The sequence below is a fragment of the Etheostoma spectabile genome, chromosome 20 (genome assembly GCF_008692095.1).
Source record: "Etheostoma spectabile isolate EspeVRDwgs_2016 chromosome 20, UIUC_Espe_1.0, whole genome shotgun sequence".
Classification (NCBI taxonomy): domain Eukaryota; kingdom Metazoa; phylum Chordata; class Actinopteri; order Perciformes; family Percidae; genus Etheostoma; species Etheostoma spectabile.
The window spans coordinates 16,589,799-16,606,473 of NC_045752.1; the positions used below are offsets into that span (position 1 = coordinate 16,589,799).

The 16,675-nt window shown below is 39.4% G+C and overlaps 1 protein-coding gene and 1 long non-coding RNA gene across 3 annotated transcripts in view; both read right to left on the reverse strand.

Annotated features, from left to right (window-relative positions):
• alk (ALK receptor tyrosine kinase) overlaps positions 1 to 16,675 on the reverse strand; it is a 397,773-nt gene that overhangs the window by 43,566 nt on the left and 337,532 nt on the right. For both annotated transcript variants that reach the window (XM_032499965.1, XM_032499966.1), the window contains exons 17-19: positions 12,951 to 13,049; positions 7,433 to 7,588; positions 6,243 to 6,356 (exon numbers count right to left, since the gene is read on the reverse strand). In XM_032499965.1, coding sequence (XP_032355856.1) covers positions 6,243 to 6,356; positions 7,433 to 7,588; positions 12,951 to 13,049 — 369 coding nt within the window. The remainder of the gene's footprint in view (positions 1 to 6,242; positions 6,357 to 7,432; positions 7,589 to 12,950; positions 13,050 to 16,675) is intronic.
• LOC116669881 (uncharacterized) lies at positions 1,619 to 2,136 on the reverse strand. The gene is made up of 3 exons (XR_004326898.1): positions 2,074 to 2,136; positions 1,732 to 1,796; positions 1,619 to 1,637 (listed from the first exon to the last, which is right to left on the reverse strand). It is a non-coding gene; the product is annotated as an uncharacterized LOC116669881 (long non-coding RNA).

The window sequence follows — 16,675 nt, forward strand, 5'->3', positions numbered from 1 at the left end:
TCATACTGTAGACCTTATTTACAGCAAATCTTAACTGCAGCAGCTTAAACACCATTTACTGCTGCACTTAAAGAACAATCTCTGTTATTAGTCTATTTTAACACCTGAGGTTGCAGTAAACTACCAACTCTCCTCAGCACAGTGTTGGTAAATACAGTAATGTAAGATAAACATCAAATAATCCACTGGCCAGAAAAAAAAACAGATTAAACCACCACAGGAAAAAAGCATAGAAACACAAAAAATCCAGAGTATATTCTCTTATTAAAGCCGTGATTTAACATGTTGAAGAAACACACAGTCATCATTCAACCCTCTAATCCCTGAGAAAATCTACTTTTCTGAGTAGCAGCACTCTTCCACCCTATCTCACTCAGCTGCCCTTTACTCAACCTAGAGTAAACACATCTCCATAAAAATGAAATTAGCCTCAAGGACAGTGTTAGGATGAATTTATAAGGTTAATACAGGTTTATAAGGCAGAAAAGCAGAAGCTCTGGAGAAGAGTCAGCCATGGATGGATTAATGGGGCTTTACTGTACCACGATGGGGCAAACAGGTTGTTTGTCCTCGGCAATTCTTAGGAAGTCAAAGAGAGACATGAAGGAAAAGGATACAGTGTACTTGTCTTGATGTATTGTGGGAGCAATTGCGACCTGATATTTTTTGACATGTATGACTTTCCTCACAGACATATGAAAGAGATCTTCGCGAGACAGATTCAGGAAAAGAATTTCTTTAGTCACATCTCCGGTTCAGCAACCGCTGTGAATATAGATACAGAAGGACACTTGTGCTTGGATACAGACCGTAAAAAGGCAAGCGGCTACCCCATCTGGCTGCTCTGATGCTAAACCCGTCACTGTCCTTTCTGCTATCATAACAAAAGGCAGCAGAGTCCATATGTTACGCTTGGACAAATGCAGTCAGTTAGTAATTCTGAGTAGTCGGCAATAAATGTGGACTGTTAGTTTGTTCCTTTGCCCATTTTCAATCCATATGTACTGTATATGCATACCCATTTGTGATGCATATTGTTTGTTTTGTTTTTTGTTTTATTTATCTGTTTAGGTAGGATGAATATAGTGCAGCAGAATACAATACATAGTTCATGTGCTCTATTCGTGTATGCCAACACACCTGTGGTTTGCATATTCATATGCAAAAATGTACAGTCATTGGTGAAGTACCTGTTATAACTGGTTTTCCTCCAGATACTGGCAGCCCTTAGCAATGTCTCTGGCCACATTGAGAAGGTCCACCATGGTCAGGTGGACGGTTGCTCCTAATCACACAAAGAAATACCCAGAATGCAATTTTAATGAATTTATCAGAGGCAGATCTGGAAAAAGCCTGCGGTAGTACCCATGTGGTTGGAAAGAAAAACATCTAGATGAAAGTCTGACTGCTCAACTTGGATTATAGTGTGTTCAAGAACACAGTTGTAGCTTAAAGTGTTAAAAAAAATAAATGCACATTCAAGCACTTGAGCGTGATAACAGGGTGTCTTACCAGCTGGGTCTGGTCTCCCTCAGGAAAGATTGAGTCTCTCCGGCCATCACGTCCAGCAAGATGAACCTGGGCATGGCCTGCAGACTGACTCCAATACAACGCACAAGTTCTGGTGGCTGAACTTACTGCAGGGACAAACACGATGGGAAACATGTATTATAAATGGCTTATTGGCAATGTTGAGGGACAGAATTTAGTCAATTGTCAAGTGCCTCATACCTGATTATTAGAGCCTCCATGAGGAAGTCCAATTCGTCTTGCTCAGAGCAAACCTCAGGGAGGGTCTATTTTACATTAAAAAAATTGAATTGTATAAATTGATATAAAGTAGTATTGTATATAAGTCATTGTATTTTTAGGGTCTGATCATATCTCCATGACACTGACCATACTGTGAGAAAGTTAAAGAGAGGCGAAACAGCATTGTGCTGTAAACCGCAATGCAAAATTAAATCATGATCTCCAATCACAGAGTGAATGAAACTATCTTAGAAATAAAGTGGATGATGTGTTATTAGTTTAGAAGCCCCTATAGAAGTGTGACACTGGGTGAGAACTCACTTTGACTGCCACCTGCAGTGGACTCGGTTCACCCGGTATCCCCACTGCCAGCCCTTCATAGACTTCAAAAAGCACCATGACCCAAACCCCTGAAGGCACACAAATGCATTTATTATTTACAATTACATTTAATTTAGACATTAAGTGAAACTTTCACACAGGGGGTGCATACAAGACCCAAGATATCTAGACTGAAGAACATTAGAAGCAGCTAACAGTAAACAACAATAAACCTCTGTGTCTGAAGAATGATAACCTATGGAGCTAAGTACTAAAGAAATGAGATGTATGTAGTCAGTTATTTTCAAAATTAGTGTTTCACCTGCTTTTCAGCCAGCAAATAACTGTCTCCGTGTGACATCCTACTGCAAATCAAAGTGGTGTACTTGACATGAATTATAGTTTAGATTTTGTAGCACCCTTTGCAGCCAATGCATAGATTCATGACTTAAATCTAGATGGTGGAATATATTCATGGGTCCACAAGAAAAATAATGAATCACAAAGATTAGGAACAGAATGATAAAGTGGTGAACTACAAACATATGAAGATATATTAAAATTGAAACGAGTCCTGCAAAAAAAATAATTTCCCAAAGTACAGCCACTGAGACTTCCCACTTATCATTTTAGGCTTTATTTAAAAGGATACTTTTCACACCGTGCTGTTTTTATGAGTCCAGCCATTTTAACCGTTTGTACCAGTGGACTTTCATTAGTTAACTGCTCGATATGTCATGTATGCTCAGATACTGGTTTCCTTGAGTCAGACATTTCACCACAGATGTACACAGGTGTATTCAACTCATATTGAATTTGTTAATGATGAACTCACAATGTCCCATAACAAGAATGTTGGTTGTGGACCTTGATCCAGGCTCTTTACACTGGTCAGGGAGATATGCGGCGCGGCAGGGTACTCCTTAGGTCGTTGACCGATGCCGTTTTGCCAGCGAAGCAGTAGTTTGGGTTGTAGTCGGTCATGATGGTGGATGCCCGCAGCTTACTGAGCTTGCAATCTGGACTCTGCAGCTCCAGCTGAATTGACTGCAGCTCTGTGTGTTTAGCGGTACACTGGTGAGATGAAAATGAAAGAGTTTCATTCAACTACTGAGGTATAGCCAATTTAAAAAGCAAAAAAAACCTTGAAACCATCTTCTTGTAATAATTACTGCTGGGAGCCAAAGCACCACCAATGGAAATCTTCTACAGTATTATTTCTCTAAGAAGTTAAAAAAATAATTCAAAAATGAAATAGAATTCCTCCCCCTGTGTCTGTAAAATATTGGTTCCTCCTATCTGATGCCAGATTTGCTTCTAAAAAATTCAGATACATAATGTTTCAGAATGTGACATGTAAGACACAACCACAAATGTGGCAACAGAATACACAGAACCAAGACAGCTTATATCTCTTCGTATTGAAACAAATGAATTTCACTGGATAGGACACTTGCTTTTTCTATTCTCTTTTCACACACACAAACCACACATTTATAGTGCTCAAAGCCTCGACCTGAGCTGGGAACACGTCAGTCGCAGGGAGAATTGTTTATGTGTGTATGCTTATGTGTGTGTAAGGAGTTATTTATTACCAAGCGCTTTCTAATGTCGACTGCTGTCAGCCGCCAGCTAGGCATTCATCCATCTTAGCACATTTTCATCACAGAGGTAATCCCACACCCCTTAGCTCCCGCCGTGTGGAAGAGTGTAGGTGGGAATCTGGATGTCTGTGAGTGTGAGAGTGAGCGGTGCATGTGTGGTGGAGGAGATGATGGCTAATGAGTGCATTTGTCTGGCTGTTACGCTGAAAGCAGTCAAGCAGACGGATGTCTGCACTGGCCGCAAGGTTCACTTCCCACTCTGACAACAACTTGCTAAGGCCGTCTGAGAGGGACCGGGAAGACAATGGAGAAATGTGTGTAAGTGTAAGAGAAAGACAGAGAGAGAGGGAGGGAGAGAGAGAGAGAGAGAGAGAGAGCTCTATTGTGTGTGTATTGTGCAAACGAAGAATAAAGCAGAAAATACAAAAACTAGTGTAAGTGAACCTCTCAGGCTTTAGCAGCACAGCTTGGCTCTTTAGGTTCAGTAACAACTACTTCAACTTTACCACTTTCTCCATGTTCATTTTGGTAGTTGTCCACCTTATTGTGTTAAGTTACTGCATGTCATATGTATTCTTTGTTCTCCTGACCTAGACTCTCAGTGAATAATTATGACAATTTTTAATATGTATTAAGTTGTAACAGTAAGTAATAGATAGCCTCTCCAATCTCCAATTGTTTACTCTGAGTAATTGTTAGTCATCTGAAGCCCTCTTTTGGAAAAAAAGAAATAGTTATACAAAAGAACACATTTTTCATTTTGTAAGATTGATTAATTTTGGAAGATTAACCTCAGCTCTTCAAATTAGTCTATAAAAACTGTGAGCTAAAATAGAATAGACACAACCAAAGGACAAAATGCCATACAGCATAAAAACATGCATTATTAATAGGCTTTCATCTAGGGGCCTGGTTTCAAATTTTCAATTTATTTTACTATTTCCACCAGATTGAGAGATTTTCTCATGTTTGCCCTATGGAGCAAATATGTGCCATTTTTCCTGGTTTCTACCAGGGGCTTTGCTGCTGTATCATGGAGCACTGCAGTGTTAATGCAATGCACCAAAACCAATGCCTGCAACAGTGGCATTATGTATAAGCTGGCATTTCATGTGTTGAAATTCTGAACATAGATATTTGGTAGTTATGATCAGGATTGCTGTTGGTTAAAAGATTTAACTCAGTGAAAATAGAAAAAAATATTAAAATAATAACATTTTGGTCTAAGGACATCAGAGCAAGTTTTACAGTAAATATTTTAATTTGCACCATATATTGGATTTAACTATCCTTAACCCTATTCACACAGTATTGGTATCATGTGGAACCTAGTGTGATTTATGGCGGTTTTCCACTGCGTGGTATCTATTGACTCGCCACGGCTCTACTCGCTTTTTTGGTTTTCCATTATGAAAAAAAGTCCCTGGGACCCGCTACCAGTCATTTTTTTAGTACTACCTCAGTCGAGGTTCCAAGCGAGCCGAGGCGATACCAAAAGGTGACGTGAAAACCTGCAGACTGCTGGTTGGTCGGAGAGAATTGTCACTTATGACTGCGTTGTTAGCAAACAAGAGTGCGGAGTGTGTGTCCAGAACAAACGGGACATTAAAACAATTAGCCGGACACCGACAGATTATCCACTCTCTGCACTATTCTCACTTTTCAACTGTTCGGGCTACCAGCGGCTTCATGTCTTTCCAATATTGCACACTGTTACTTTAAAAAAACACAATATATAACAAAAGTTTTATTTAGCTTTTCAAGTAGCGCATCAAACCCTCCCAAACTTCCGGTTTCTTTTCCTCTGCACCCTGGGACAGTGTCCCCCCCGGCTCTGCTGGCCCACATGCATCCCAGTCGTTGTCATAAGCCTCTCTGGACTCTCATACGATTAAACGAAGCACAGTAGTCAAAACCAGAGGTTTCACGGTTGGACAACGCCCACCAGACGGTCTGCGCGGCGATTTTGCAAAGCGTGAATGCTCTGAAACACAAACGGTACACAGCATAATGTTGTGGGGTGTAATCATGGTTGCCAAGTTCATGTGCTTATATAGCGTATAGTAATACTGACTGGCGACGCTGACACATGCAAATGTTAGCTAACGTTACCAGGAAACTTAACTTACCCTTTTGTGTCGGCGAACAACCGTCATGTCGACGTCTGAACTCCGTCAGAATTCCCAAACTCGCGTTTTTTTAGCGGAGATTTTGTTGCTTCCTTCAGCTTCTTTTGAAAAAAACATTTGTGGGCTGCGGCGAGTAGCCTACGTGCTGTTGTGAGTCGCGCTGAAAAATTACGTCATCACGCGTTGCTATGGTGACCAGCCACGCTGAGGCGTTACTCAATCTGTAATGGAAAACGGACATAGAATGGGCCGAGGCGAGCCGAGCCGAGCCAAGCCAAGCCGAGGCGAGCCGTTACCAGCAATGGAAAAACGCCATTAGAATCAAACCCCGGTTTTGGACAGGATTAAGATGACAGACAACTTCCATGATTATTACAAATGACTAGACATCACCAGGTAATACTAATGCAGTGCGAATAGGGAGTTACTGACTTACTTATCATGACTCCGGACACAGCCAGCAGCAGTGCTGCGATGAGGGCCGAGGTGCCTACAGACAGACCGAGTGCCAGGTGGGAGAGAGACGGCTGGGGAGGCAGCAGGGACACCTCTGCAATACAAGGGGAAACAACAGTATTGCACAGTTGTTATCTTCCCCAGAGGAGTATTAACATTCACTTCACCACTCTGATCCCCCACTTAATTAATGATGTGAAAGCGATGACACAACAGAGCTTAGGAGCAGGGACAACCGGTGCATGCCAATTCCCTTTTCAATGGCAAGGGAAGATCTCATTTCACTTGTCTAAGCTGAGGAACAAATCTGCACACCGAGAGAGACCATATTGAGACGGTGACCTTTTATGACCTAGCATCATAGAATTATCAACTACTTGTCATTACAGAGAGCAGATTTGCAAATCATAGGCCAAGGAGACACTCTAGGTCATTAAGACAGCATTGAAACGGTAATAGCCCTGTTATTTTGCTTCAAATTATAAAGTGACATCCTGCCATATTAATTCATTTCAAATCTACATTCATATACCCATGATTCTTCTGAGATTACTAATCATAAATGAGGAGGCAATTCTAGGTCCAGAGAAGGTTGTCTACATTCCTTTGTTGCAGTTTACCTCAAGAAGAAGACACGGCACATGTGAAAACTGATTTTTAGTCAAGGTTGACTTAATATATTGCCAGTCGCAAGAACTTAGGCTCATTCCGAATCCATTGTACATTATCACTACATGAGTATCCAGGTTAAGTCTTTTAACCTACGTCCTTGACATGACAGGATAAAGAGCTTTTATCTGACTGTGGCACAGAGATAAATCACAGAGCAGGACTCAACCAGCGGACATTGCAATAGCTATATTCATTTTCATTAAAGGGTTAGCTTATCCTACAGATTGATTATTATTAATGATTAAGGCCCTATTAAAAGCATCTTTAGATAAAGATTAAATAAAGTACAAAGCCTCCCAGGCATAATTACTTCTGCAGATTAATTCATTATCTATTCACTGAGTCACAGTCTATTACAGGTACAATTAGATTCAGCTTAACTTATTTCTACGTTTAGATTAATGTCATATACTTGTGTGGAAGACAGAGAAAATGACTATGGTTCTTCATTACAGATTGTAAAGTATGTATGCGTATGTGCAGTCCTATATGTCAGACCTGTAGCGTTGATGCAGGACACCCCGTCTGGTGCCAGGATCAGGTCATCATCGCAGTAGCAGACAATGCTGTCTTTGGTCTCGTGGCATTCGTCGCTCTCACAGTGGCTGCAGTTCTGCACTGGACTGATGATCACCTCACCATCCCCCTCCATAGCTACACACGCACACGCACACACACACACACACGTAATTTACTAGAAATCATTTACAATGAATGTACAACGATGGCTTTTCTAAGTTTAATTCTCACCAGCATAATCACCCAGTTTACAGCCAGTTACATGAACCATATAGTAGATCATTGGTGGAAAATGAAATAAACATACTTTTGACTGGTAAATGGGTTTTACATTAGATCACTTCTACCATTGATACATTTACCTTACAATAGATTTAGATTTTGATATTTGAGTGTGTTTGTGAGAGTCAAAGACTCTGCATGGACTTGACTAACAACCGGACCCTGAGCTCCCAACAAGCTTTGGAAATATCGGCTGGACTTTCTGTTATAAAGAATTACATTCATAGCCAAAAACATTGTGGAATATCCACAGTGTTTTATTTGTTAGTTTGTAGGATATAACAGCATGTTATCAGTTGCGTTGTTGAGGTTACCATGCTGTAACGTTAACATTACCTGATAGTAAATATAGACTTATGTGTAAGACATAAAACAATCCCCACTAAGGTAAGTAAGTTGCAAACATTTTGTTCTCAATTTTGTTCATCAAGTGCTCAAAAAGTTAACAACATATACAGTAACATTTAAGTTTCTATTTTGTTGTCTTGTGTGTAGAAGGTCACAAAGAGGTGAACAGCATCTGGCTGTTAAACAGAATTAAAACTTGTGGTATCTTTTGTTTTGTCAAAGAGCAAAGTTATGTTTTGTTTGTTTGTTGAAAGATTACACTGTGAGCTGTAACTGCCCTGCACCCTTATAGCCTAAAGAATGGGATTGTGGGCAGATTGTCTATTTAAACTGTAACACAAAGTTGCCAAAAATATTTGCAGTACAATTAATATAAGAATTCTGCTCCTCTTTCCACGCGTGGACCCCCCACCCCCGGGTCAGCTACCACTGCAAATATGATCTAAGTTTGTGGGAAACACTGAATGAGATAACAGCTACATGTAACATAGCTAGAAGCGATGATGACGTACACCTGCGCTGCACTTTGCCTCTGCATATGACTGCACTATAGTCTGCCCCTCTTATCTAAGTTTTTTCAATGTAATGGAGGGAGAATTATGGTGAGAAGGTACTAGCTGTTAAAACTAAACCAAACTGTCATCACGAATAATCAGAGCCTTCACAATAGTCACTCTAAATCATCAGGGGGGAGGCAAGTAGAAACTGATGAATTGCCTCTCTCTTTCTCTCTTGTTGCCTATAGGTTTAAAGTTCTATTTACAACCAAGGAAAGCAAGCAGGCTAAAAAAACAACGTGTTCTTTCTGTCTGTCAATCTCATCCGCTCCGTTTCAGTATGGGCCACATCTACGAACCTGATTTAACCATACTCATTTTATTATAACTTCTAGCTTAGCTGTGTGGCTTAAATAAATTTTATGCCAACATATTTAGACACCAAAGAGAATTAAGCAACTTGGCAACACACAGTGCATCTTCCTGTGGGCTAACATGTAATTACAGATTTTCATTATGACAAAACACTATTAAATACAAACATCCCTCTAAGACCTTACTGCCTTGCACTTTTCTGATGTGAAAAGTGAGAGAATCCAGTATGATTATCAGGTGTGTCTTGAATAAATGTTATCAAATAAAGGTTTGTTGGCAAATGGGTGGAGGTGAAAACCCCTGGTTTACAGCACAGTCAAGCAAGCACGCACACACGCACACACACACGCACACACACACACACACACACACACACACACACACACACACACACACACACACACACGGAAAATGTGGTTATTACTAAAGATGTGAGGACTGAACTTTAGTTTATCTGGTAATTATATGAAAAATTGATTACTGCAGTGGTCATCCAGTTTTTGTGAGCATCCAACAATCTAAAGCCTCAAACCTGTAAACCAACAACAGTTTACCGGTGTTCTACCCAGCCAGTACAAACTATAAGAGATGAATCGAGCCAGCGTGTGTCACTGTGTTGTGTGGGGGGCCAAGAGCTCGCATATTTTCACTCCAGCCTACTCTTACCTTAAACCAAATGAATTTACTGATCTGCACTAAAGGTTTATCAGTGAAACGATCTGCTGTGGTCTTGGATGGACCAAAACCTGCAGACTCTCTGCCCTCCACGAGACAACTGCTTATACCACCATAAATTGTTTTAGAAACATTTTTACAACATCCATGACTTTACTTAGGTCTAAAAATAACCAATTGTCTTAATTGTAAACTACAGCAAGCACGGACAAATCAGGCTAACATTAATTAGTTATGGGCTGTCCGTGAAAGCTTGTACTGTTTGGTAAGCAAAGCAAATGCATTCATCTGCAGAATCTATTTTCTCTCATCATTCTGTTATCAGCTTTATAAGTACAGATACATAAATCTAGCCACAAAAAAACAAAGGAAGAATACTAATGTCTTGACTACAGATGTTGACTGCATACTAAAGGGTGGGTGTGAGTCTCGTTTTTGAATACTCCTATTGGAGTGATGAAAGTAATGAGGTCTTTTCTATTACATTTAATAAATATTTCTTAATGATATTATTCAACACAAAAAGTTTCTCCACTATCAAAGCTAGACTAGTATATCATTACAGATACATACTTTTCCTCCCCTAAGCATGTTAAATAATTTGCTTAAATTGACATGCACATGACATTTTTTAATTTCTCTTTGATTATAGAAACTTTCCTGGTCCTTTAATGACATTAATGTTTCCTTATGTGCCTACCACCACCCAGTGACGGCAGTACGATTAAATGACTGTGTAGTCCTTTGCGTGTTCTCCCTTCTGACTGATTTTGAAGTAGCCTATGTTTAGTGGATTAGTAGACTGGCTAAACCCTGCCCACTCTGCCGGCAATTTGATTTCGTCCTGTAGCTCGGTCTGGAAACCTGCACATTCAATTCTTCTGTTTCAGTTTACAATTTTGCGGAAACCAATCACAAGCTGGCTTATCTACCTGGCGCGCTATTGGTGGGTTTAACACAGTGACGATAGAGAAGTGACCAAGCAGCATCTTGTTTACATTCAACACAGCAGCAGCTACCAAAGCGCAGCAACCCGCTGATGTCGCTGTCCCTTCTTCGTCACCCGGATCATTGGTCTGATTTGCTGAAGGACTATCCAATTGCGTACAGAGTCATTTGAACTATGCCCATTGGTCACACCTCTTGTGCAGAGAAAATACAAGGCAAACTCCCCAGACCAATGCTCAATCTCAAATCTATTGAGCATGGCTTGGTCTGGTGATAGCCAGACTAGGTGTAGTCATTTGTGATTACAAATTCAAACCACAAATGCCCTTAGCCCCTATGCATAGCTAAAGATATTTTGGCTGAGTTAATGCATAAAGAACCAGTCAAAGATATATAACACAATAAAGGAAAGGGAAAAAGCCAAAATGCATAAAATGGGCACTTTAATTTATCATGATTTTATAGCAGTTTTAGGAAGGGAGCATTCTGTCCTCTAAGGCAGTGGTTCTCAAACGTTAATAATATACACCCTTTGAAATATTTTCATATGTGAAACACAGCTCTAAAGTAACGTTTTTTTTTTTTATACACTGCATAAAATGTATCAAAATCAGTGTTGTTGTTGACAAATCCCAGACTGTGGGGGAAAAAGAAAATTCCCTCTGGCATTTAGAATAAATGGCAATAGAACTATTTAGTATTAATGATGAGGATTGAAGTTGGTTTAAAAAAAAAAAATAACTCAGTGAAAGTGGGAAATTATATTTTTATGGCAGTTTCTGAAGTGGACATTTTTCTCCTCTTAGGACAGTGCATATGATTTCAAGGGTTGAACGTGTACATCTTCACAGAGGTGATTTATTTTTTAAATTATCAAATTAAAGATTTTACTACCGAGTATTCAACCCTGCAGGTTATGATATTGTATATAGTATTTGTTTTGCTGTTGTATAGTTTTGGTTTTGCTGTATAGTATTTGTTTTGTTTTGCTGTATAGTATTTGTTTGCTGTTGTATAGTATTTGTTTTGCTGTTGTATAGTATTTGTTTTGCTGTTGTATAGTATTTGTTTTGCTGTTCTTAATTTATGAATTCCCTGTGCGGCGTCCTTGAGTGCCAAGAAAGGCGTCTTTAAATAAAATGTTATTATTATTATTATTGTTTCTGGCCATCGGGTAATTTACAGGTTATAAATCATGTCACTTTCTCTCTCTTTTCATGCATGCCACTCACATTTCTACTTTCAAGCAGTAAACAATTTTGTAAAGGCTTAAACACTGCAGAATATACATTTATTTATTCTGATGTTAATCTGTTTTATCTGTCATATAATTTGTCATTTTCTTTGTCATGAGGCTACAAAAATGGGGACACTATATGTATTTGGGAGTTAGTGCTGGACAAAGAACATTGCTTGGCCAGCAATATAGTTTTATCTTAAGACAACATCTTTAGATTAGCAATCTTCTTTGCGATTGAATTTTCTTTCTTAATTAAAAACACAACAACACTATGTTAACCAGCTCGGACCAAAATAGAGAAAAGTGAGAACAATCTGAATTTTAATAAATTAGAAAAAGTGTAGTTTGAAACAAAAAATGTAATTATTTCACAGCTCTTAAGTATTTTTCCTTCAGAGAAAATTAAGTGAGTTCGATCACAAATTGAGGAGTGTGGCTGTTGGAAGGAGCAAAGCCTCACCAGACAGCATCACCCCCATTAAAGCTCGATGGGAGAGAGATATTCTCAAAGTGCGTACTACAGCCAAATGGAAGACAATTTTAAAAAGCACTTCAATTTATATTTTCCACTTTCCTATTTCTCTCTATAGCTAAGTGAAGAGGGAATCTTAGATGATGTATGGATGGAAATCGCTGCAGCTGAATTTTTCAGTCAGACTGTGTTTTTAGTACCTGTCATGTAAATGTAAATGGAGCAGAGAAGGGTCAACAGGTGCACACTAGATGGATTTACTGAGCAGTTCTTTCCATCTGGTAGCGTTTTAATCAAATAATCGGGGTGTCTTCTGTCAGAAAACTAGAGACTCTCATCTTTCGTGGCTGTCCATATCTGCTGCACATCTTTACAATATCCTTTTTTCGGATGTGACAAGCAGAAGCAACTCATTCTCATCTTGCTGTACAAAGCTATTTTAGTCATGTGTGAAAGACTGCACTGAAGAAAACCGGGTGTATCACAACAAGAACTCATTTAAAATGTCAACAGCAAAAACTGTTTTTCTAATCATTCCTGTGAGGTACAAACACATTGACTCACCTATAAACACTACAAAGGTATTAAGCACTCAATACAAATTGCTTGACTGCAGGCATTGACTGCTGACTAGTTTGGCGGTCTATCTTTTCACATTACCTTTCAGAGGGTAGAGGAAAGGCTCTCCCTCTGGACTGAGGAAAGACGTGCCATCGTCTCCGTCGTGTTTGGCGTTGTTATCTATGGATGTGTTACCACCTAGACACCAGGATCCAAAACACAGTGAAAAACCTTTGGTGCATCCGTATACTTCTTTACACATGCTATATGTTATGGGAATTGGACAAAAACATTTAGAAGTACATTTTACAGACAGAAACACAATGAATGGATTGTCCACAAAGGACTTGTGTCATACAGTACCATCTGCTGTAACCCCAGTCACATTTACTCTGATTGTCTTCCCTTTGTAACCATATACATTTTTGCATTTACATATTTCATCTTTTGACCTCCCAATGCATTCTAATGTAATACACACACACACACACACACACACATATATATTTAAAAGGTCAATGTAATTTCTGTTCATGCCGTATGCTGTACTTCCCCCAGTTATCTACTGTGGATCGTTCAAGTTTATCTTACACACTGCTTAATGATATACACTCAGTACAATTCATGGTCTAATCCAGAGTGATTTCAAATGATTGAAGCAGTTATGCAACTATTTCTGTGTGTGTAAAGCGGGATTTATGCTTCTACGGAGGCTCCAGGCAGAGCTTTCACCGTAGCCTACGTAAATGGCCTATAGTTTATGCTTGTGCGTTACTGTGTGCGTCGATCTATAAGAGAATATCAGGGCCAGTATGTGTGTGTGTGCATGGAGAGTGTGTGGTAGAGCAAGCAAGAGAGTGACGGTGATTAGCTTTGGAGCAAGCAGTAATAGTGGGAGAAACAAAGTGTCTCCCTTGGAACAAGGAAGAATATCGGAGAAGTTTTTTATGGCAGACTCTGCACTGGCACAGGAGTTTAACAAGTTTTATTCCAGGTTTCGATGTCCTGATTATAGTAAGAAACGGGCGAATTAAGGGACGTTCTTTAACTCTTTCCCTTTATCCTTTTATTTCTGAACGCAATGTTGAAACTTTTAAACATAGCAAGTCTTGTACTACCGCTGGCCCCACAACATTAGCAGCCGCATGCTGACACACTGTGCGGATCTAGGCTTCATCTTTTATCATATTTTTAACCTGTCTTTGGTCACAAAAGAGTCCCAACTTGTGGAAACAATCTACAATTATTCCCATTGCGAAAAGTAACCACCCAAAAACTCTGAATGACTATAGACCTGTGGCTCTAACCTCATTAGTTATGAAGTCTTTTGAAAACTGATAAAGAAAGAACTGCTGGGTAGAATTGAACCCTCTGCGACCCCCTGCATGTTGCATACGAGCCAACAGGGGGGTGCAGGATCTACCGTATACTCTGCTTAACCTCATACAAGCATTTAGAGGGTAACACAAAAACCATGTCTCGCTGTTTGTGGATTTCTCGTCTGCCTTCAACACCATCCAGCCCCATTTGTTGGTGCAGAAGCTCATAGAACATTTTGGGTTGGACTACAATCTGGTGGGCTGGATTTTGGACTTCCCCACTAACAGGACACAGAGAGTGAGAGTTAATGGACATCTTTCTGGAATATCTGTGACATCAACCGGCTCCCCTCAAGGCTGTGTTCTCTCTCCTCTTTTATATATTATGTACACTAATGACTGCCGCAGTGAGCTGACCAATAACTATGTCGTAAAGTTTGCTGACGATACAGTCATAGTAAGTTTAATGGACAACACTGAAACATCTCACGGCCCTGTAGTGCCCTATTTTTTAAATTGGTGCAAAGAAGCCTTTTTGGATTTAAATGTTACAAAGACAAAGGACATGTGCATTGATTTTAGACGTCACCATCCAACTCCGGAAAAGACGACTATGAGGGAATGGAAGTTGAAATTGTTGACTCATACAGTATCTGGGAATCATGTTGATAACAAGTTGACCTTTGACTAAATACAGACATGATATAGTAAGAGAAAGTCAGCAGCGTCTCTTCTGTCTGAGAAAGCTAGCTCAGTTTCAAGTGGATAGATCCTTGATGACATGTTTTTATAAATCTTTTATTGAGTCTGTATTTACCTTTTCATGTATTGCTGTATGCTTCTCTGATTTAAAATGAACAAACACAAATGGCAACGGTAATTAACGTTAGTAGCAAAATATTGGGAGGCAGCAGATGACACCTACTGATCTGTATACTAGACAGTACTTAAAAAGGCAGAATCCATCATGTCCGATAGTTCTCACCCCCTAATGCGAATTTAATTTGCTGCCCTCCGGTCCCGTTTCAGTCAGCTACAGCCAAACAAATAGGTCAAAACCTCCTTCGTCCCTCTGCATCATCTCTGCTTACTCTGGGAGGAACTAGTAGAATGTCAGCACATATGGTACACTGGGGTTTAAACTTTTATGTTGTGGCATTTACTTATTATTTTTTCCTATTGGTATATACTGTATTTTAATGATGTTGTTGTTTTGTTTGCATGTGTCAGTTCTTGTCTACTGCAGCAAATGAATCGCCCCTTGGGGACAATAAGGTTTGATTGATTGATTGATTGATTGTGCTTCTGACCATCAGGTGAAATCTTTAGCAGGAAAAGTAGATCCTCTTGTTAAATTCATGTTTTTTACATTGCTTATGGAGAAAGAGAACACGGAAATGAGTCGGGGGAAATGCAACCCTACAAAGTCACAGCCAAGTGGAAGAATCAAAGTTGTTGCGGTTTGTGTCGCTGCAACAGCGACAGCTTTTGAGAGCTGTACGTTAGGCAACGGTGTAGGGTCCGGATCCCCATGTTAGGATTACGATTATAAATTTTGTTGGTATGACTATAAGCTGACCAATTAATTAATTTTACTGCTAATGTATGATATTACATCAACACTTTAGATTTTAATGTGTTATACATATACAAACAGAAATAACAGTAACAGTTATGAATGTTTTGAAAATGATTATATGATCAATCATTAACCTTTTTATTAAAACACATGTGAAAAGAATAGAGACGAGTTGTGACTCAGTCACACCACAAACAAGACTGCTGTCCTTCTTAAAGGAGAATTCCGGTCGATTCCAACACGTAGCTCTGTTGTTTGTAAATTTGGAGTGCTGTCAGTAGATAGAAAATTTAAAATAATCGGTGTTGCCTACACTGTGTTATTTTTCTGATAGTGTTAGCACCCAACAGGCTTCAACAGGACAAGTTTTAAATGTGATTTTAGCCTATAAACCTGTTCAAAATGTCTTTAAAAGTGCCTACCCATGTGCAGTGATTCCTTCCGAGTGAACACAGTGAATATGACTGCTGTAGATGTGAAAGAAATGCATGAAAGTTCTGCTAATTCAGCAATTTAGACCAGTGTTTTTGGATGTATTGTTGGTGCAAAAAAAAATTTTTTTTTTATACAACTTTTCGGCATAGTTCTAATTTAAAACGGTTTGTTTAAAGTTTAAAGGTTGGTCTTTTACGCTGTTCTACTGCACTCGCGGTGACCAGACCAGCGTTTGGTTTTTGTGTGCAGCGCTTGAGCGCAAACACAAACGTTTATGTTGTCAAGGACGTTAAATAAGAACTGAACACATTGCTACACATAATTTGCAGTCAGTTAACAGTCAGTGTAGCGGCGCCTTTACGATTAATTAACTGTGACGTTTTGAAGCGTGGTTAATAGTGAAATCACTTAATTGCTGCATCTCTACTCGACGTACCTACGTATGTACCCACGCCGTCGATTTAACACAGAAGCATAAATTGGCCTTAAAC